Source organism: Trichomycterus rosablanca, chromosome 1, assembly GCF_030014385.1.
Source record: "Trichomycterus rosablanca isolate fTriRos1 chromosome 1, fTriRos1.hap1, whole genome shotgun sequence".
In the NCBI taxonomy this organism is placed as follows: Eukaryota; Metazoa; Chordata; class Actinopteri; order Siluriformes; family Trichomycteridae; genus Trichomycterus; species Trichomycterus rosablanca.
The window spans coordinates 8,284,648-8,307,628 of NC_085988.1; the positions used below are offsets into that span (position 1 = coordinate 8,284,648).

At 38.4% G+C, this 22,981-nt stretch overlaps 2 protein-coding genes across 2 annotated transcripts in view; one reads left to right on the forward strand and one right to left on the reverse strand.

Moving 5' to 3' along the window:
- The window catches only part of LOC134333721 (palmitoyltransferase ZDHHC3-like), a 74,487-nt gene that overhangs the window by 16,734 nt on the left and 34,772 nt on the right, over positions 1-22,981 (reverse strand). Inside the window, exons 2-4 of the mRNA XM_063015888.1 lie at positions 16,972-17,329; positions 15,159-15,283; positions 14,664-14,760 (exon numbers count right to left, since the gene is read on the reverse strand). Of these exons, the coding sequence (XP_062871958.1) occupies positions 14,664-14,760; positions 15,159-15,283; positions 16,972-17,274 (525 nt within the window). The 5' untranslated portion in view covers positions 17,275-17,329. The remainder of the gene's footprint in view (positions 1-14,663; positions 14,761-15,158; positions 15,284-16,971; positions 17,330-22,981) is intronic.
- Positions 17,048-22,981, forward strand: part of ehmt2 (euchromatic histone-lysine N-methyltransferase 2) — an 80,528-nt gene continuing 74,594 nt past the window's right edge. Inside the window, exon 1 of the mRNA XM_063015686.1 lies at positions 17,048-17,125. Within this exon, the coding sequence (XP_062871756.1) occupies positions 17,081-17,125 (45 nt within the window). The 5' untranslated portion in view covers positions 17,048-17,080. The remainder of the gene's footprint in view (positions 17,126-22,981) is intronic.

The following is a 22,981-nucleotide window of genomic DNA, read 5'->3' on the forward strand; positions in this document are numbered from 1 at the left end:
AGACACTCAACATTTAATTTGACATGAAAAATGGGATAAACTGCCTAAATCCAGACACTCAACATTTAATTTGACATGACAAATGGGATAAACTGCCTAAATCCACTCACTCAGCATTTAATTTGACATGACAAATGGGATAAACTGCCTAAATCCAGACACTCAACATTTAATTTGACATGATAAATGGGATAAACTGCCTAAATCCAGACACTCAGCATTTAATTTTACATGACAAATGGGATGAACTGCGTTAATCCAGACACTCAACATTTAATTTGACATGACAAATGGGATAAACTGCCTAAATCCAGACACTCAGCATTTAATTTGACATGACAAATGGGATAAACTGCCTAAATCCAGACACTCAACAATTAATTTGACATGACAAATGGGATAAACTGCCTAAATCCAGACACTCAGCATTTAATTTGACATGACAAATGGGATAAACTGCCTAAATCCAGACACTCAACATTAAATTTGACATGACAAATGGGATAAACTGCCTAAATCCAGACACTCAACATTAAATTTGACATGACAAATGGGATAAACTGCCTAAATCCAGACACTCAACATTTAATTTTACATGACAAATGGGATAAACTGCCTAAATCCACTCACTCAGCATTTAATTTGACATGACAAATGGGATAAACTGCCTAAATCCAGACACTCAACATTTAATCTGACATGATAAATGGGATAAACTGCCTAAATCCAGACACTCAGCATTTAATTTTACATGACAAATGGGATGAACTGCGTTAATCCAGACACTCAACATTTAATTTGACATGACAAATGGGATAAACTGCCTAAATCCAGACACTCAACATTTAATTTGACATGACAAATGGGATAAACTGCCTAAATCCAGACACTCAACAATTAATTTGACATGACAAATGGGATAAACTGCGTAAATCCAGACACTCAGCATTTAATTTGACATGACAAATGGGATAAACTGCCTAAATCCAGACACTCAACAATTAATTTGACATGACAAATGGGATAAACTGCCTAAATCCAGACACTCAACAATTAATTTGACATGACAAATGGGATAAACTGCGTAAATCCAGACACTCAGCATTTAATTTGACATGACAAATGGGATAAACTGCCTAAATCCAGACACGGCATTTAATTTGACATGACAAATGGGATACACTGCCTAAATCCAGACACTCAGCATTTAATTTGACATGACAAATGGGATAAACTGCCTAAATCCAGACACTCAACATTTAATTTGACATGAAAAATGGGATAAACAGCCTAAATCCAGACACTCAACATTTAATTTGACATGAAAAATGGGATAAACTGCCTAAATCCAGACACTCAACATTTAATTTGACATGACAAATGGGATAAACTGCCTAAATCCACTCACTCAGCATTTAATTTGACATGACAAATGGGATAAACTGCCTAAATCCAGACACTCAACATTTAATTTGACATGATAAATGGGATAAACTGCCTAAATCCAGACACTCAGCATTTAATTTTACATGACAAATGGGATAAACTGCCTAAATCCAGACACTCAACATTTAATTTTACATGACAAATGGGATAAACTGCCTAAATCCAGACACTCAACATTTAATTTGACATGACAAATGGGATAAACTGCCTAAATCCAGACACTCAACATTTAATTTTACATGACAAATGGGATAAACTGCCTAAATCCAGACACTCAGCATTTAATTTTACATGACAAATGGGATAAACTGCCTAAATCCAGACACTCAACATTTAATCTGACATGACAAATGGGATAAACTGCCTAAATCCAGACACTCAACATTCAATTTACCATGACAAATGGGATAAACTGCCTAAATCCAGACACTCAACATTCAATTTGACATGACAAATGGGATAAACTGCCTAAATCCAGACACTCAACATTTAATCTGACATGACAAATGGGATAAACTGCCTAAATCCAGACACTCAACATTCAATTTACCATGACAAATGGGATAAACTGCCTAAATCCAGACACTCAACATTTAATTTAACATGACAAATGGGATAAACTGCCTAAATCCAGACACGGCATTTAATTTGACATGACAAATGGGATAAACTGCCTAAATCCAGACACTCAACATTTAATTTGACATGACAAATGGGATAAACTGCCTAAATCCAGACACTCAGCATTTAATTTGACATGAAAAATTGGATAAACTGCCTAAATTCAGACACTCAACATTTAATTTGACATGATAAATGGGATAAACTGCCTAAATCCAGACACTCAACATTTAATTTGACATGACAAATGGGATAAACTGCCTAAATCCACTCACTCAGCATTTAATTTGACATGACAAATGGGATAAACTGCCTAAATCCAGACACTCAACATTTAATTTGACATGATAAATGGGATAAACTGCCTAAATCCAGACACTCAGCATTTAATTTTACATGACAAATGGGATGAACTGCGTTAATCCAGACACTCAACATTTAATTTGACATGACAAATGGGATAAACTGCCTAAATCCAGACACTCAGCATTTAATTTGACATGACAAATGGGATAAACTGCCTAAATCCAGACACTCAACAATTAATTTGACATGACAAATGGGATGAACTGCGTTAATCCAGACACTCAACATTTAATTTGACATGACAAATGGGATAAACTGCCTAAATCCAGACACTCAGCATTTAATTTGACATGACAAATGGGATAAACTGCCTAAATCCAGACACTCAACAATTAATTTGACATGACAAATGGGATAAACTGCCTAAATCCAGACACTCAGCATTTAATTTGACATGACAAATGGGATAAACTGCCTAAATCCAGACACTCAACATTAAATTTGACATGACAAATGGGATAAACTGCCTAAATCCAGACACTCAACATTAAATTTGACATGACAAATGGGATAAACTGCCTAAATCCAGACACTCAACATTTAATTTTACATGACAAATGGGATAAACTGCCTAAATCCACTCACTCAGCATTTAATTTGACATGACAAATGGGATAAACTGCCTAAATCCAGACACTCAACATTGAATTTGACATGATAAATGGGATAAACTGCCTAAATCCAGACACTCAGCATTTAATTTTACATGACAAATGGGATGAACTGCGTTAATCCAGACACTCAACATTTAATTTGACATGACAAATGGGATAAACTGCCTAAATCCAGACACTCAACATTTAATTTGACATGACAAATGGGATAAACTGCCTAAATCCAGACACTCAACAATTAATTTGACATGACAAATGGGATAAACTGCGTAAATCCAGACACTCAGCATTTAATTTGACATGACAAATGGGATAAACTGCCTAAATCCAGACACTCAACAATTAATTTGACATGACAAATGGGATAAACTGCCTAAATCCAGACACTCAACAATTAATTCGACATGACAAATGGGATAAACTGCGTAAATCCAGACACTCAGCATTTAATTTGACATGACAAATGGGATAAACTGCCTAAATCCAGACACGGCATTTAATTTGACATGACAAATGGGATACACTGCCTAAATCCAGACACTCAGCATTTAATTTGACATGACAAATGGGATAAACTGCCTAAATCCAGACACTCAACATTTAATTTGACATGAAAAATGGGATAAACAGCCTAAATCCAGACACTCAACATTTAATTTGACATGAAAAATGGGATAAACTGCCTAAATCCAGACACTCAACATTTAATTTGACATGACAAATGGGATAAACTGCCTAAATCCACTCACTCAGCATTTAATTTGACATGACAAATGGGATAAACTGCCTAAATCCAGACACTCAACATTTAATTTGACATGATAAATGGGATAAACTGCCTAAATCCAGACACTCAGCATTTAATTTGACATGACAAATGGGATAAACTGCCTAAATCCAGACACTCAACATTTAATTTTACATGACAAATGGGATGAACTGCGTTAATCCAGACACTCAACATTTAATTTGACATGACAAATGGGATAAACTGCCTAAATCCAGACACTCAGCATTTAATTTGACATGACAAATGGGATAAACTGCCTAAATCCAGACACTCAACATTTAATTTTACATGACAAATGGGATAAACTGCCTAAATCCAGACACTCAACATTTAATTTGACATGACAAATGGGATAAACTGCCTAAATCCAGACACTCAACATTTAATTTTACATGACAAATGGGATAAACTGCCTAAATCCAGACACTCAGCATTTAATTTTACATGACAAATGGGATAAACTGCCTAAATCCAGACACTCAACATTTAATCTGACATGACAAATGGGATAAACTGCCTAAATCCAGACACTCAACATTCAATTTACCATGACAAATGGGATAAACTGCCTAAATCCAGACACTCAACATTCAATTTGACATGACAAATGGGATAAACTGCCTAAATCCAGACACTCAACATTAAATTTGACATGACAAATGGGATAAACTGCCTAAATCCAGACACTCAACATTTAATTTTACATGACAAATGGGATAAACTGCCTAAATCCACTCACTCAGCATTTAATTTGACATGACAAATGGGATAAACTGCCTAAATCCAGACACTCAACATTGAATTTGACATGATAAATGGGATAAACTGCCTAAATCCAGACACTCAGCATTTAATTTTACATGACAAATGGGATGAACTGCGTTAATCCAGACACTCAACATTTAATTTGACATGACAAATGGGATAAACTGCCTAAATCCAGACACTCAACATTTAATTTGACATGACAAATGGGATAAACTGCCTAAATCCAGACACTCAACAATTAATTTGACATGACAAATGGGATAAACTGCGTAAATCCAGACACTCAGCATTTAATTTGACATGACAAATGGGATAAACTGCCTAAATCCAGACACTCAACAATTAATTTGACATGACAAATGGGATAAACTGCCTAAATCCAGACACTCAACAATTAATTCGACATGACAAATGGGATAAACTGCGTAAATCCAGACACTCAGCATTTAATTTGACATGACAAATGGGATAAACTGCCTAAATCCAGACACGGCATTTAATTTGACATGACAAATGGGATACACTGCCTAAATCCAGACACTCAGCATTTAATTTGACATGACAAATGGGATAAACTGCCTAAATCCAGACACTCAACATTTAATTTGACATGAAAAATGGGATAAACAGCCTAAATCCAGACACTCAACATTTAATTTGACATGAAAAATGGGATAAACTGCCTAAATCCAGACACTCAACATTTAATTTGACATGACAAATGGGATAAACTGCCTAAATCCACTCACTCAGCATTTAATTTGACATGACAAATGGGATAAACTGCCTAAATCCAGACACTCAACATTTAATTTGACATGATAAATGGGATAAACTGCCTAAATCCAGACACTCAGCATTTAATTTGACATGACAAATGGGATAAACTGCCTAAATCCAGACACTCAACATTTAATTTTACATGACAAATGGGATGAACTGCGTTAATCCAGACACTCAACATTTAATTTGACATGACAAATGGGATAAACTGCCTAAATCCAGACACTCAGCATTTAATTTGACATGACAAATGGGATAAACTGCCTAAATCCAGACACTCAACATTTAATTTTACATGACAAATGGGATAAACTGCCTAAATCCAGACACTCAACATTTAATTTGACATGACAAATGGGATAAACTGCCTAAATCCAGACACTCAACATTTAATTTTACATGACAAATGGGATAAACTGCCTAAATCCAGACACTCAGCATTTAATTTTACATGACAAATGGGATAAACTGCCTAAATCCAGACACTCAACATTTAATCTGACATGACAAATGGGATAAACTGCCTAAATCCAGACACTCAACATTCAATTTACCATGACAAATGGGATAAACTGCCTAAATCCAGACACTCAACATTCAATTTGACATGACAAATGGGATAAACTGCCTAAATCCAGACACTCAACATTTAATCTGACATGACAAATGGGATAAACTGCCTAAATCCAGACACTCAACATTCAATTTACCATGACAAATGGGATAAACTGCCTAAATCCAGACACTCAACATTTAATTTAACATGACAAATGGGATAAACTGCCTAAATCCAGACACGGCATTTAATTTGACATGACAAATGGGATAAACTGCCTAAATCCAGACACTCAACATTTAATTTGACATGACAAATGGGATAAACTGCCTAAATCCAGACACTCAGCATTTAATTTGACATGAAAAATTGGATAAACTGCCTAAATTCAGACACTCAACATATAATTTGACATGATAAATGGGATAAACTGCCTAAATCCAGACACTCAACATTTAATTTGACATGACAAATGGGATAAACTGCCTAAATCCACTCACTCAGCATTTAATTTGACATGACAAATGGGATAAACTGCCTAAATCCAGACACTCAACATTTAATTTGACATGATAAATGGGATAAACTGCCTAAATCCAGACACTCAGCATTTAATTTGACATGACAAATGGGATGAACTGCGTTAATCCAGACACTCAACATTTAATTTGACATGACAAATGGGATAAACTGCCTAAATCCAGACACTCAGCATTTAATTTGACATGACAAATGGGATAAACTGCCTAAATCCACTCACTCAGCATTTAATTTGACATGACAAATGGGATAAACTGCCTAAATCCAGACACTCAACATTTAATTTGACATGACAAATGGGATAAACTGCCTAAATCCAGAAACTCAGCATTTAATTTGACATGACAAATGGGATAAACTGCCTAAATCCAGACACTCAGCATTTAATTTGACATGACAAATGGGATAAACTGCCTAAATCCAGACACTCAACATTTAATTTTACATGACAAATGGGATAAACTGCCTAAATCCAGACACTCAACATTTAATTTGACATGACAAATGGGATAAACTGCCTAAATCCAGACACTCAACATTTAATCTGACATGACAAATGGGATAAACTGCATAAATCCAGACACTCAACATTCAATTTACCATGACAAATGGGATAAACTGCCTAAATCCAGACACTCAACATTCAATTTGACATGACAAATGGGATAAACTGCCTAAATCCAGACACTCAACATTTAATTTGACATGACAAATGGGATAAACTGCATAAATCCAGACACTCAACATTTAATCTGACATGACAAATGGGATAAACTGCCTAAATCCAGACACTCAACATTTAATTTAACATGACAAATGGGATAAACTGCCTAAATCCAGACACTCAACATTCAATTTGACATGACAAATGGGATAAACTGCCTAAATCCAGACACTCAGCATTTAATTTGACATGACAAATGGGATAAACTGCCTAAATCCAGACACTCAACAATTAATTTGACATGACAAATGGAATAAACTGCCTAAATCCACTCACTCAGCATTTAATTTGACATGACAAATGGGATAAACTGCCTAAATCCAGACACTCAACATTTAATTTGACATGAAAAATGGGATAAACAGCCTAAATCCAGACACTCAACATTAAATTTGACATGACAAATGGGATAAACTGCCTAAATCCAGACACTCAACATTTAATTTTACATGACAAATGGGATAAACTGCCTAAATCCACTCACTCAGCATTTAATTTGACATGACAAATGGGATAAACTGCCTAAATCCAGACACTCAACATTTAATTTGACATGATAAATGGGATAAACTGCCTAAATCCAGACACTCAGCATTTAATTTTACATGACAAATGGGATGAACTGCGTTAATCCAGACACTCAACATTTAATTTGACATGACAAATGGGATAAACTGCCTAAATCCAGACACGGCATTTAATTTGACATGACAAATGGGATACACTGCCTAAATCCAGACACTCAGCATTTAATTTGACATGACAAATGGGATAAACTGCCTAAATCCAGACACTCAACATTTAATTTGACATGACAAATGGGATAAACTGCCTAAATCCAGACACTCAGCATTTAATTTGACATGACAAATGGGATAAACTGCCTAAATCCAGACACTCAACAATTAATTTGACATGACAAATGGGATAAACTGCCTAAATCCAGACACTCAACATTTAATTTTACATGACAAATGGGATAAACTGCCTAAATCCAGACACTCAGCATTTAATTTGACATGACAAATGGGATAAACTGCCTAAATCCAGACACTCAGCATTTAATTTGACATGACAAATGGGATAAACTGCCTAAATCCAGACACTCAACATTAAATTTGACATGACAAATGGGATAAACTGCCTAAATCCAGACACTCAACAATTAATTTGACATGACAAATGGGATGAACTGCGTTAATCCAGACACTCAACATTTAATTTTACATGACAAATGGGATAAACTGCCTAAATCCAGACACTCAGCATTTAATTTGACATGACAAATGGGATAAACTGCCTAAATCCAGACACTCAACATTAAATTTGACATGACAAATGGGATAAACTGCCTAAATCCAGACACTCAACATTAAATTTGACATGACAAATGGGATAAACTGCCTAAATCCAGACACTCAACATTTAATTTGACATGACAAATGGGATAAACTGCCTAAATCCACTCACTCAGCATTTAATTTGACATGACAAATGGGATAAACTGCCTAAATCCACTCACTCAGCATTTAATTTGACATGACAAATGGGATAAACTGCCTAAATCCAGACACTCAGCATTTAATTTGACATGACAAATGGGATAAACTGCCTAAATCCAGACACGGCATTTAATTTGACATGACAAATGGGATAAACTGCCTAAATCCAGACACTCAGCATTTAATTTGACATGACAAATGGGATAAACTGCCTAAATCCAGACACTCAACATTTAATTTGACATGACAAATGGGATAAACTGCCTAAATCCAGACACTCAGCATTTAATTTGACATGACAAATGGGATAAACTGCCTAAATCCAGACACTCAACATTTAATTTCACATGAAAAATGGGATAAACTGCGTAAATCCAGACACTCAACATTTAATTTCACATGAAAAATGGGATAAACTGCGTAAATCCAGACACTCAACATTTAATTTGACATGACAAATGGGATAAACTGCCTAAATCCAGACACTCAGCATTTAATTTGACATGACAAATGGGATAAACTGCTTAAATCCAGAAACTCAGCATTTAATTTGACATGACAAATGGGATAAACTGCTTAAATCCAGACACGGCATTTAATTTGACATGACAAATGGGATAAACTGCCTAAATCCAGACACTCAGCATTTAATTTGACATGACAAATGGGATAAACTGCCTAAATCCAGACACTCAGCATTTAATTTGACATGACAAATGGGATGAACTGCGTTAATCCAGACACTCAACATTTAATTTGACATGACAAATGGGATAAACTGCCTAAATCCAGACACTCAGCATTTAATTTGACATGACAAATGGGATGAACTGCGTTAATCCAGACACTCAACATTTAATTTGACATGACAAATGGGATAAACTGCCTAAATCCACTCACTCAGCATTTAATTTGACATGACAAATGGGATAAACTGCCTAAATCCAGACACTCAACATTTAATTTGACATGACAAATGGGATAAACTGCCTAAATCCAGAAACTCAGCATTTAATTTGACATGACAAATGGGATAAACTGCCTAAATCCAGACACTCAGCATTTAATTTGACATGACAAATGGGATAAACTGCCTAAATCCAGACACTCAACATTTAATTTTACATGACAAATGGGATAAACTGCCTAAATCCAGACACTCAACATTTAATTTGACATGACAAATGGGATAAACTGCCTAAATCCAGACACTCAACATTTAATTTTACATGACAAATGGGATAAACTGCCTAAATCCAGACACTCAGCATTTAATTTTACATGACAAATGGGATAAACTGCCTAAATCCAGACACTCAACATTTAATCTGACATGACAAATGGGATAAACTGCCTAAATCCAGACACTCAACATTCAATTTACCATGACAAATGGGATAAACTGCCTAAATCCAGACACTCAACATTCAATTTGACATGACAAATGGGATAAACTGCCTAAATCCAGACACTCAACATTTAATTTGACATGACAAATGGGATAAACTGCATAAATCCAGACACTCAACATTTAATCTGACATGACAAATGGGATAAACTGCCTAAATCCAGACACTCAACATTTAATTTAACATGACAAATGGGATAAACTGCCTAAATCCAGACACTCAACATTCAATTTGACATGACAAATGGGATAAACTGCCTAAATCCAGACACTCAGCATTTAATTTGACATGACAAATGGGATAAACTGCCTAAATCCAGACACTCAACAATTAATTTGACATGACAAATGGAATAAACTGCCTAAATCCACTCACTCAGCATTTAATTTGACATGACAAATGGGATAAACTGCCTAAATCCAGACACTCAACATTAAATTTGACATGACAAATGGGATAAACTGCCTAAATCCAGACACTCAACATTTAATTTGACATGACAAATGGGATAAACTGCCTAAATCCAGACACTCAGCACTTAATTTGACATGACAAATGGGATAAACTGCGTAAATCCAGACACGGCATTTAATTTGACATGACAAATGGGATACACTGCCTAAATCCAGACACTCAGCATTTAATTTGACATGACAAATGGGATAAACTGCCTAAATCCAGACACGGCATTTAATTTGACATGACAAATGGGATACACTGCCTAAATCCAGACACTCAGCATTTAATTTGACATGACAAATGGGATAAACTGCCTAAATCCAGACACTCAACATTTAATTTGACATGAAAAATGGGATAAACAGCCTAAATCCAGACACTCAACATTTAATTTGACATGAAAAATGGGATAAACTGCCTAAATCCAGACACTCAACATTTAATTTGACATGACAAATGGGATAAACTGCCTAAATCCACTCACTCAGCATTTAATTTGACATGACAAATGGGATAAACTGCCTAAATCCAGACACTCAACATTTAATTTGACATGATAAATGGGATAAACTGCCTAAATCCAGACACTCAGCATTTAAATTTACATGACAAATGGGATGAACTGCGTTAATCCAGACACTCAACATTTAATTTGACATGACAAATGGGATAAACTGCCTAAATCCAGACACTCAGCATTTAATTTGACATGACAAATGGGATAAACTGCCTAAATCCAGACACTCAACAATTAATTTGACATGACAAATGGGATAAACTGCCTAAATCCAGACACTCAGCATTTAATTTGACATGACAAATGGGATAAACTGCCTAAATCCAGACACTCAACATTAAATTTGACATGACAAATGGGATAAACTGCCTAAATAGACACTCAACATTAAATTTGACATGACAAATGGGATAAACTGCCTAAATCCAGACACTCAACATTTAATTTTACATGACAAATGGGATAAACTGCCTAAATCCACTCACTCAGCATTTAATTTGACATGACAAATGGGATAAACTGCCTAAATCCAGACACTCAACATTTAATTTGACATGATAAATGGGATAAACTGCCTAAATCCAGACACTCAGCATTTAATTTTACATGACAAATGGGATGAACTGCGTTAATCCAGACACTCAACATTTAATTTGACATGACAAATGGGATAAACTGCCTAAATCCAGACACTCAGCATTTAATTTGACATGACAAATGGGATAAACTGCCTAAATCCAGACACTCAACAATTAATTTGACATGACAAATGGGATAAACTGCGTAAATCCAGACACTCAGCATTTAATTTGACATGACAAATGGGATAAACTGCCTAAATCCAGACACGGCATTTAATTTGACATGACAAATGGGATACACTGCCTAAATCCAGACACTCAGCATTTAATTTGACATGACAAATGGGATAAACTGCCTAAATCCAGACACTCAACATTTAATTTGACATGAAAAATGGGATAAACAGCCTAAATCCAGACACTCAACATTTAATTTGACATGAAAAATGGGATAAACTGCCTAAATCCAGACACTCAACATTTAATTTGACATGACAAATGGGATAAACTGCCTAAATCCACTCACTCAGCATTTAATTTGACATGACAAATGGGATAAACTGCCTAAATCCAGACACTCAACATTTAATTTGACATGATAAATGGGATAAACTGCCTAAATCCAGACACTCAACATTTAATTTTACATGACAAATGGGATAAACTGCCTAAATCCAGACACTCAGCATTTAATTTGACATGACAAATGGGATAAACTGCCTAAATCCAGACACTCAGCATTTAATTTGACATGACAAATGGGATAAACTGCCTAAATCCAGACACTCAACATTAAATTTGACATGACAAATGGGATAAACTGCCTAAATCCAGACACTCAACAATTAATTTGACATGACAAATGGGATGAACTGCGTTAATCCAGACACTCAACATTTAATTTTACATGACAAATGGGATAAACTGCCTAAATCCAGACACTCAGCATTTAATTTGACATGACAAATGGGATAAACTGCCTAAATCCAGACACTCAACATTAAATTTGACATGACAAATGGGATAAACTGCCTAAATCCAGACACTCAACATTAAATTTGACATGACAAATGGGATAAACTGCCTAAATCCAGACACTCAACATTTAATTTGACATGACAAATGGGATAAACTGCCTAAATCCACTCACTCAGCATTTAATTTGACATGACAAATGGGATAAACTGCCTAAATCCACTCACTCAGCATTTAATTTGACATGACAAATGGGATAAACTGCCTAAATCCAGACACTCAGCATTTAATTTGACATGACAAATGGGATAAACTGCCTAAATCCAGACACGGCATTTAATTTGACATGACAAATGGGATAAACTGCCTAAATCCAGACACTCAGCATTTAATTTGACATGACAAATGGGATAAACTGCCTAAATCCAGACACTCAACATTTAATTTGACATGACAAATGGGATAAACTGCCTAAATCCAGACACTCAGCATTTAATTTGACATGACAAATGGGATAAACTGCCTAAATCCAGACACTCAACATTTAATTTCACATGAAAAATGGGATAAACTGCGTAAATCCAGACACTCAACATTTAATTTCACATGAAAAATGGGATAAACTGCGTAAATCCAGACACTCAACATTTAATTTGACATGACAAATGGGATAAACTGCCTAAATCCAGACACTCAGCATTTAATTTGACATGACAAATGGGATAAACTGCTTAAATCCAGAAACTCAGCATTTAATTTGACATGACAAATGGGATAAACTGCTTAAATCCAGACACGGCATTTAATTTGACATGACAAATGGGATAAACTGCCTAAATCCAGACACTCAGCATTTAATTTGACATGACAAATGGGATAAACTGCCTAAATCCAGACACTCAGCATTTAATTTCACATGAAAAATGGGATAAACTGCGTAAATCCAGACACTCAACATTTAATTTCACATGACAAATGGGATAAACTGCCTAAATCCAGACACTCAGCATTTAATTTGACATGACAAATGGGATAAACTGCTTAAATCCAGAAACTCAGCATTTAATTTGACATGACAAATGGGATAAACTGCGTAAATCCAGACACTCAACATTTAATTTCACATGAAAAATGGGATAAACTGCGTAAATCCAGACACTCAACATTTAATTTGACATGACAAATGGGATAAACTGCCTAAATCCAGACACTCAGCATTTAATTTGACATGACAAATGGGATAAACTGCTTAAATCCAGAAACTCAGCATTTAATTTGACATGACAAATGGGATAAACTGCCTAAATCCAGACACGGCATTTAATTTGACATGACAAATGGGATAAACTGCCTAAATCCAGACACTCAGCATTTAATTTGACATGACAAATGGGATAAACTGCCTAAATCCAGACACTCAACATTTAATTTGACATGACAAATGGGATAAACTGCCTAAATCCAGACACTCAGCATTTAATTTGACATGACAAATGGGATAAACTGCCTAAATCCAGACACTCAGCATTTAATTTGACATGACAAATGGGATAAACTGCCCAAATCCAGACACTCAACATTTAATTTGACATGACAAATGGGATAAACTGCCTAAATCCAGACACTCAGCATTTAATTTGACATGACAAATGGGATAAACTGCCTAAATCCAGACACTCAGCATTTAATTTGACATGACAAATGGGATAAACTGCTTAAATCCAGAAACTCAGCATTTAATTTGACATGACAAATGGGATAAAGTGCCTAAATCCAGAAACTCAGCATTTAATTTGACATGACAAATGGGATAAAGTGCCTAAATCCAGATTTATTTAAGAAGACTTGCAGCTGTATTATTGAAGGCGGGGCTCAAATCAAGGGTCTGAATACTTTTCTGAGTCCGCTGTAGGTTAGCATCATGCTACCTCTAGCATCAGTGCCTGGCTATGTGATACACTACACATTTAAAACACCAGTGACGTGAGCAGATGTTGGGAATGTGCACTTACGGTGAAGAGCACAAAGTACTTCTGGTTGTTTTCACCCACACAGTTGTTCACCCAGGGACAGTGGTGGTCCATCTTCCTGATACAGCGCTTACACACACTGCGCAGGAGGAAACACACACACACACACACACACACACACACACACACACACACACACACACACACACACTGTCAGTTTCTCTGTGAAAGTAGGGCACGGTGCATCTTACCAGTCTCTCCAATGGCTGCGTTTCAAATCACACACTGTGCCCTAACCCTCAGGCTTCTGCACTAGGTGGAGATCTGGGTTTGTTTCCTACGACACATGCACCATGTTGCTGTTGCCACAAAGTTAAGATCAAAAGATTTGCATTTACATTTATGATCAAAGACGATTTAAGCAATTGAGGCTTAAGGGCCTTGCTCAGGGGCCCAACAGTGGTAACTTAGTAGTGGTAGGGCTTGAACTTGCAGCCTTTGTGTGTACGTGTGTGTGTATGTGTGTGTGTGTGTTACCTGCAGTGATGAGCTCGGTCTGGTTTGATGCTGCAGCATTTAGGACACTTGTAGACGACCTGACCTGGTTTCAGCTGGAGACTCTCGATGTACTCCTTAGTGGCGTTTCCCTTCGGCACCGCGCCCTAAAACCACACAACAGTGAGGGGAATGAAGTGAGCAGGACATAAGATCTCCACTAGGGGGCAGAACCGAGACCTTATTCTGGACAAGAGCGGGATCAGACTGGGTTCCTGAATCGTAATGAATTGTAGGTTTGTTATGGATGTTCTATCACTGTTCATGATATCAGTGCATCACGTTCTGTTTCCTCTTCGACAGTTTCACCGCTTGTGTTGCAGCTTCTAGTAGTGAAACGAATTGTTTGCTATTTTATTCTATTCCATTTTATTTTAATTTATTGTATTCTATTTTGATTTATTCTATTTTGTTCTAATCTAATTTATTTTATTTTATTCTTTTCTGATTTATTTTAATCAATTTTATTCTTTTTTTATTTCTATTCTATTCTGATTTACTCTATTCTGACTAATTCTATTTTATTCTATTCTGATTTATTCTATTCTGTTTTATTCTACTTCACTATATTCTATTTTACTCTATTATATATTATTCTATTCTATTTCATTCTATTCTGTTTATTATATTCTGATTTATTCTATTTTATTCTATTCTGTTTATTATATTCTGATTTATTCTCTCCTGATTGTTCTACTCTATTCTGTTTATTCTATTCTGTTTATTCTATTCTGATTCATTCTATTTTGTTTATTATATTCCATTTCAATGTATTTTATTCTATTCGATTCTGTTTATTCTATTCTGATTTATTATTTTCTATTCTATTCTGTTCTGTTTATTATATTTCATTTTGTTCCATTTTATTTTGGTTTATTCTAATTAGATTTATTATTTTCTATTCTGTTTATTCTATTCTAGTTTATTCTATTCTGTTTATTTATTCCATTTTATACAATTTAATTGTTTATTCTATTCTATTTTATTCTATTCTGTTAATTTTATTCTTTTTTATTCTATTTTATTCCATTCTGTTCATGATATTCTATTTTATTCTATTCTGATTTGTTCTCTTATTCTATTCTACTCTGTTTATTATTTTTATTCAGTTTCATTCTGTTAATTCTATTTTATTCTATTCTGTTTATTATATTTTATTCTATTCTTTTTTACTCTATTGTTTTATTCTACTTTGATTTATTCTATTTTGTTGATTATGTTTTATTCTATTCTATTCTGATTATTATATTCCATTTTATTCTGTTCTGTTTATTATATTCTATTTTATTTTATTCTGATTATTGTATTCCATTTTATTCTATTCTTTTTCTAATTTATTTTATTCTGTTTATTATATTCTATTCTGTTTATTCTATTTTGATTTATTCCATTCTATTTTATTCTATTCTGATTTATTCTATTTTGATTTATTCCATTCTATTTTATTCTATTCTGATTTATTCTATTTTATTCTATTCTGATTTATTCTATTTTATTCTATTCTGATTTATTTTTATTTTATTCTATAATGATTTATTCTAATTTGTTCTATTCTGATTTGTTCTATTTTATTATATTCTATCTTATTCTATTCTACTCTGTTTATTATTTTTTATTCAATTTTATTCTGTTAATTCTATTTTATTCTATTATGATTTATTCTTTTGTATTTTATTCTCGCTTCACTTTTATAACACCTCATAAGATGTTAGAACATTAAATGCTACAGTTAGTACTTGTATACCATTACATCGTGGCTGACAGGTGTTCCCAATAAATCCAGTGAGACACTCACGGGGTCGGTGCACATGGCGCGGCAGTGCGAGGCCAGCGCCAGCGCGGCGAGGCCGTTGAACACGGTGGCGTTGATCAGACTGTAGAGGGCGCTCCGGACGGGCAGCAGCATGACGAACATCACCACGAACACGGCGAACAGCACCAGAAACCAGGTGATTCCGGCACACACCATCCCACACAAGTCCCTGATACACCACCGCGACAAGGGGGCGGAGTCAGGAGACGGAGGGGTGAAGTCCTCCGGCCTCACGTACCACGCCCTCCTCTCGATGTCCCTGCTCCGGGGAGATGCCCCGCCCATCGCTCAGTCGTACACGCTCTCACAGCTCCGGTCCACGCTCTCTCACAGCATCGTCCTGTACAACAGATACAACAACATCAGGACCAGGAGAGATCAGGGGTTCACCACCATAACAGTCTCACAGCATCGTCCTGTACAACACACACAACAACATCAGGACCAGGAGAGATCAGGGGTTCACCACCATAACAGTCTCACAGCATCGTCCTGTACAACAGATACAACAACATCAGGACCAGGAGAGATCAGGGGTTCACAACCATAACAGTCTCACAGCATCATCCTGTACAACACACACAACCACATCAGGACCAGGAGAGATCAGGGGTTCACCACCATAACAGTCTCACAGCATCGTCCTGTACAACAGATACAACAACATCAGGACCAGGAGAGATCAGGGGTTCACAACCATAACAGTCTCACAGCATCATCCTGTACAACAGATACAACAACATCAGGACCAGGAGAGATCAGGGGTTCACTACCATAACAGTCTCACAGCATCGTCCTGTACAACAGATACAACAACATCAGGACCAGGAGAGATCAGGGGTTCACTACCATAACAGTCTCACAGCATCATCCTGTACAACAGATACAACCACATCAGGACCAGGAGAGATCAGGGGTTCACCACCATAACAGTCTCACAGCATCATCCTGTACAACACACACAACCACATCAGGACCAGGAGAGATCAGGGGTTCACTACCATAACAGTCTCACAGCATCGTCCTGTACAACAGATACAACAACATCAGGACCAGGAGAGATCAGGGGTTCACCACCATAACAGTCTCACAGCATCGTCCTGTACAACAGATACAACATCATCAGGACCAGGAGAGATCAGGGGTTCACTACCATAACAGTCTCACAGCATCATCCTGTACAACAGATACAACAACATCAGGACCAGGAGAGATCAGGGGTTCACCACCATAACAGTCTCACAGCATCGTCCTGTACAACAGATACAACATCATCAGGACCAGGAGAGATCAGGGGTTCACTACCATAACAGTCTCACAGCATCGTCCTGTACAACAGATACAACAACATCAGGACCAGGAGAGATCAGGGGTTCACCACCATAACAGTCTCACAGCATCGTCCTGTACAACAGATACAACATCATCAGGACCAGGAGAGATCAGGGGTTCACTACCATAACAGTCTCACAGCATCGTCCTGTACAACAGATACAACAACATCAGGACCAGGAGAGATCAGGGGTTCACCACCATAACAGTCTCACAGCATCGTCCTGTACAACAGATACAACAACATCAGGACCAGGAGAGATCAGGGGTTCACTACCATAACAGTCTCACAGCATCATCCTGTACAACAGATACAACAACATCAGGACCAGGAGAGATCAGGGGTTCACCACCATAACAGTCTCACAGCATCATCCTGTACAACACACACAACCACATCAGGACCAGGAGAGATCAGGGGTTCACCACCATAACAGTCTCACAGCATCCTCCTGTACAACAGATACAACAACATCAGGACCAGGAGAGATCAGGGGTTCACCACCATAACAGTCTCACAGCATCGTCCTGTACAACAGATACAACAACATCAGGACCAGGAGAGATCAGGGGTTCACTACCATAACAGTCTCACAGCATCGTCCTGTACAACAGATACAACAACATCAGGACCAGGAGAGATCAGGGGTTCACTACCATAACAGTCTCACAGCATCGTCCTGTACAACAGATACAACAACATCAGGACCAGGAGAGATCAGGGGTTCACCACCATAACAGTCTCACAGCATCGTCCTGTACAACAGATACAACATCATCAGGACCAGGAGAGATCAGGGGTTCACTACCATAACAGTCTCACAGCATCGTCCTGTACAACAGATACAACAACATCAGGACCAGGAGAGATCAGGGGTTCACTACCATAACAGTCTCACAGCATCGTCCTGTACAACACACACAACCACATCAGGACCAGGAGAGATCAGGGGTTCACTACCATAACAGTCTCACAGCATCGTCCTGTACAACAGATACAACAACATCAGGACCAGGAGAGATCAGGGGTTCACTACCATAACAGTCTCACAGCATCATCCTGTACAACAGATACAACAACATCAGGACCAGGAGAGATCAGGGGTTCACCACCATAACAGTCTCACAGCATCATCCTGTACAACACACACAACCACATCAGGACCAGGAGAGATCAGGGGTTCACCACCATAACAGTCTCACAGCATCCTCCTGTACAACAGATACAACAACATCAGGACCAGGAGAGATCAGGGGTTCACCACCATAACAGTCTCACAGCATCGTCCTGTACAACAGATACAACAACATCAGGACCAGGAGAGATCAGGGGTTCACTACCATAACAGTCTCACAGCATCGTCCTGTACAACAGATACAACAACATCAGGACCAGGAGAGATCAGGGGTTCACTACCATAACAGTCTCACAGCATCATCCTGTACAACAGATACAACAACATCAGGACCAGGAGAGATCAGGGGTTCACCACCATAACAGTCTCACAGCATCATCCTGTACAACACACACAACCACATCAGGACCAGGAGAGATCAGGGGTTCACCACCATAACAGTCTCACAGCATCGTCCTGTACAACAGATACAACCACATCAGGACCAGGAGAGATCAGGGGTTCACCACCATAACAGTCTCACAGCATCGTCCTGTACAACAGATACAACAACATCAGGACCAGGAGAGATCAGGGGTTCACTACCATAACAGTCTCACAGCATCGTCCTGTACAACAGATACAACATCATCAGGACCAGGAGAGATCAGGGGTTCACCACCATAACAGTCTCACAGCATCATCCTGTACAACACACACAACCACATCAGGACCAGGAGAGATCAGGGGTTCACTACCATAACAGTCTCACAGCATTGTCCTGTACAACAGATACAACAACATCAGGACCAGGAGAGATCAGGGGTTCACCACCATAACAGTCTCACAGCATCGTCCTGTACAACAGATACAACCACATCAGGACCAGGAGAGATCAGGGGTTCACCACCATAACAGTCTCACAGCATCATCCTGTACAACACACACAACCACATCAGGACCAGGAGAGATCAGGGGTTCACTACCATAACAGTCTCACAGCATCGTCCTGTACAACAGATACAACAACATCAGGACCAGGAGAGATCAGGGGTTCACCACCATAACAGTCTCACAGCATCATCCTGTACAACAGATACAACAACATCAGGACCAGGAGAGATCAGGGGTTCACAACCATAACAGTCTCACAGCATCGTCCTGTACAACACACACAACCACATCAGGACCAGGAGAGATCAGGGGTTCACCACCATAACAGTCTCACAGCATCATCCTGTACAACACACACAACCACATCAGGACCAGGAGAGATCAGGGGTTCACCACCATAACAGTCTCACAGCATCATCCTGTACAACAGATACAACAACATCAGGACCAGGAGAGATCAGGGGTTCACAACCATAACAGTCTCACAGCATCGTCCTGTACAACACACACAACCACATCAGGACCAGGAGAGATCAGGGGTTCACCACCATAACAGTCTCACAGCATCATCCTGTACAACAGATACAACAACATCAGGACCAGGAGAGATCAGGGGTTCACAACCATAACAGTCTCACAGCATCGTCCTGTACAACACACACAACAACATCAGGACCAGGAGAGATCAGGGGTTCACTACCATAACAGTCTCACAGCATCATCCTGTACAACACACACAACAACATCAGGACCAGGAGAGATCAGGGGTTCACCTCCATAACAGTCTCACAGCATCGTCCTGTACAACACACACAACCACATCAGGACCAGGAGAGATCAGGGGTTCACCACCATAACAGTCTCACAGCATCCTCCTGTACAACAGATACAACAACATCAGGACCAGGAGAGATCAGGGGTTCACCACCATAACAGTCTCACAGCATCCTCCTGTACAACACACACAACCACATCAGGACCAGGAGAGATCAGGGGTTCACTACCATAACAGTCTCACAGCATCGTCCTGTACAACACACACAACCACATCAGGACCAGGAGAGATCAGGGGTTCACTACCATAACAGTCTCACAGCATCCTCCTGTACAACAGATACAACAACATCAGGACCAGGAGAGATCAGGGGTTCACTACCATAACAGTCTCACAGCATCGTCCTGTACAACAGATACAACAACATCAGGACCAGGAGAGATCAGGGGTTCACTACCATAACAGTCTCACAGCATCGTCCTGTACAACAGATACAACATCATCAGGACCAGGAGAGATCAGGGGTTCACCACCATAACAGTCTCACAGCATCGTCCTGTACAACAGATACAACAACATCAGGACCAGGAGAGATCAGGGGTTCACCACCATAACAGTCTCACAGCATCATCCTGTACAACAGATACAACAACATCAGGACCAGGAGAGATCAGGGGTTCACTACCATAACAGTCTCACAGCATCGTCCTGTACAACAGATACAACAACATCAGGACCAGGAGAGATCAGGGGTTCACCACCATAACAGTCTCACAGCATCCTCCTGTACAACAGATACAACAACATCAGGACCAGGAGAGATCAGGGGTTCACTACCATAACAGTCTCACAGCATCCTCCTGTACAACACACACAACCACATCAGGACCAGGAGAGATCAGGGGTTCACTACCATAACAGTCTCACAGCATCCTCCTGTACAACAGATACAACAACATCAGGACCAGGAGAGATCAGGGGTTCACTACCATAACAGTCTCACAGCATCCTCCTGTACAACACACACAACCACATCAGGACCAGGAGAGATCAGGGGTTCACTACCATAACAGTCTCACAGCATCGTCCTGTACAACAGATACAACAACATCAGGACCAGGAGAGATCAGGGGTTCACCACCATAACAGTCTCACAGCATCATCCTGTACAACAGATACAACAACATCAGGACCAGGAGAGATCAGGGGTTCACCACCATAACAGTCTCACAGCATCGTCCTGTACAACAGATACAACAACATCAGGACCAGGAGAGATCAGGGGTTCACCACCATAACAGTCTCACAGCATCGTCCTGTACAACACACACAACAACATCAGGACCAGGAGAGATCAGGGGTTCACTACCATAACAGTCTCACAGCATCATCCTGTACAACAGATACAACAACATCAGGACCAGGAGAGATCAGGGGTTCACCACCATAACAGTCTCACAGCATCGTCCTGTACAACAGATACAACAACATCAGGACCAGGAGAGATCAGGGGTTCACCACCATAACAGTCTCACAGCATCGTCCTGTACAACACACACAACCACATCAGGACCAGGAGAGATCAGGGGTTCACCACCATAACAGTCTCACAGCATCGTCCTGTACAACAGATACAACAACATCAGGACCAGGAGAGATCAGGGGTTCACCACCATAACAGTCTCACAGCATCGTCCTGTACAACAGATACAACAACATCAGGACCAGGAGAGATCAGGGGTTCACCACCATAACAGTCTCACAGCATCGTCCTGTACAACAGATACAACAACATCAGGACCAGGAGAGATCAGGGGTTCACCACCATAACAGTCTCACAGCATCGTCCTGTACAACAGATACAACAACATCAGGA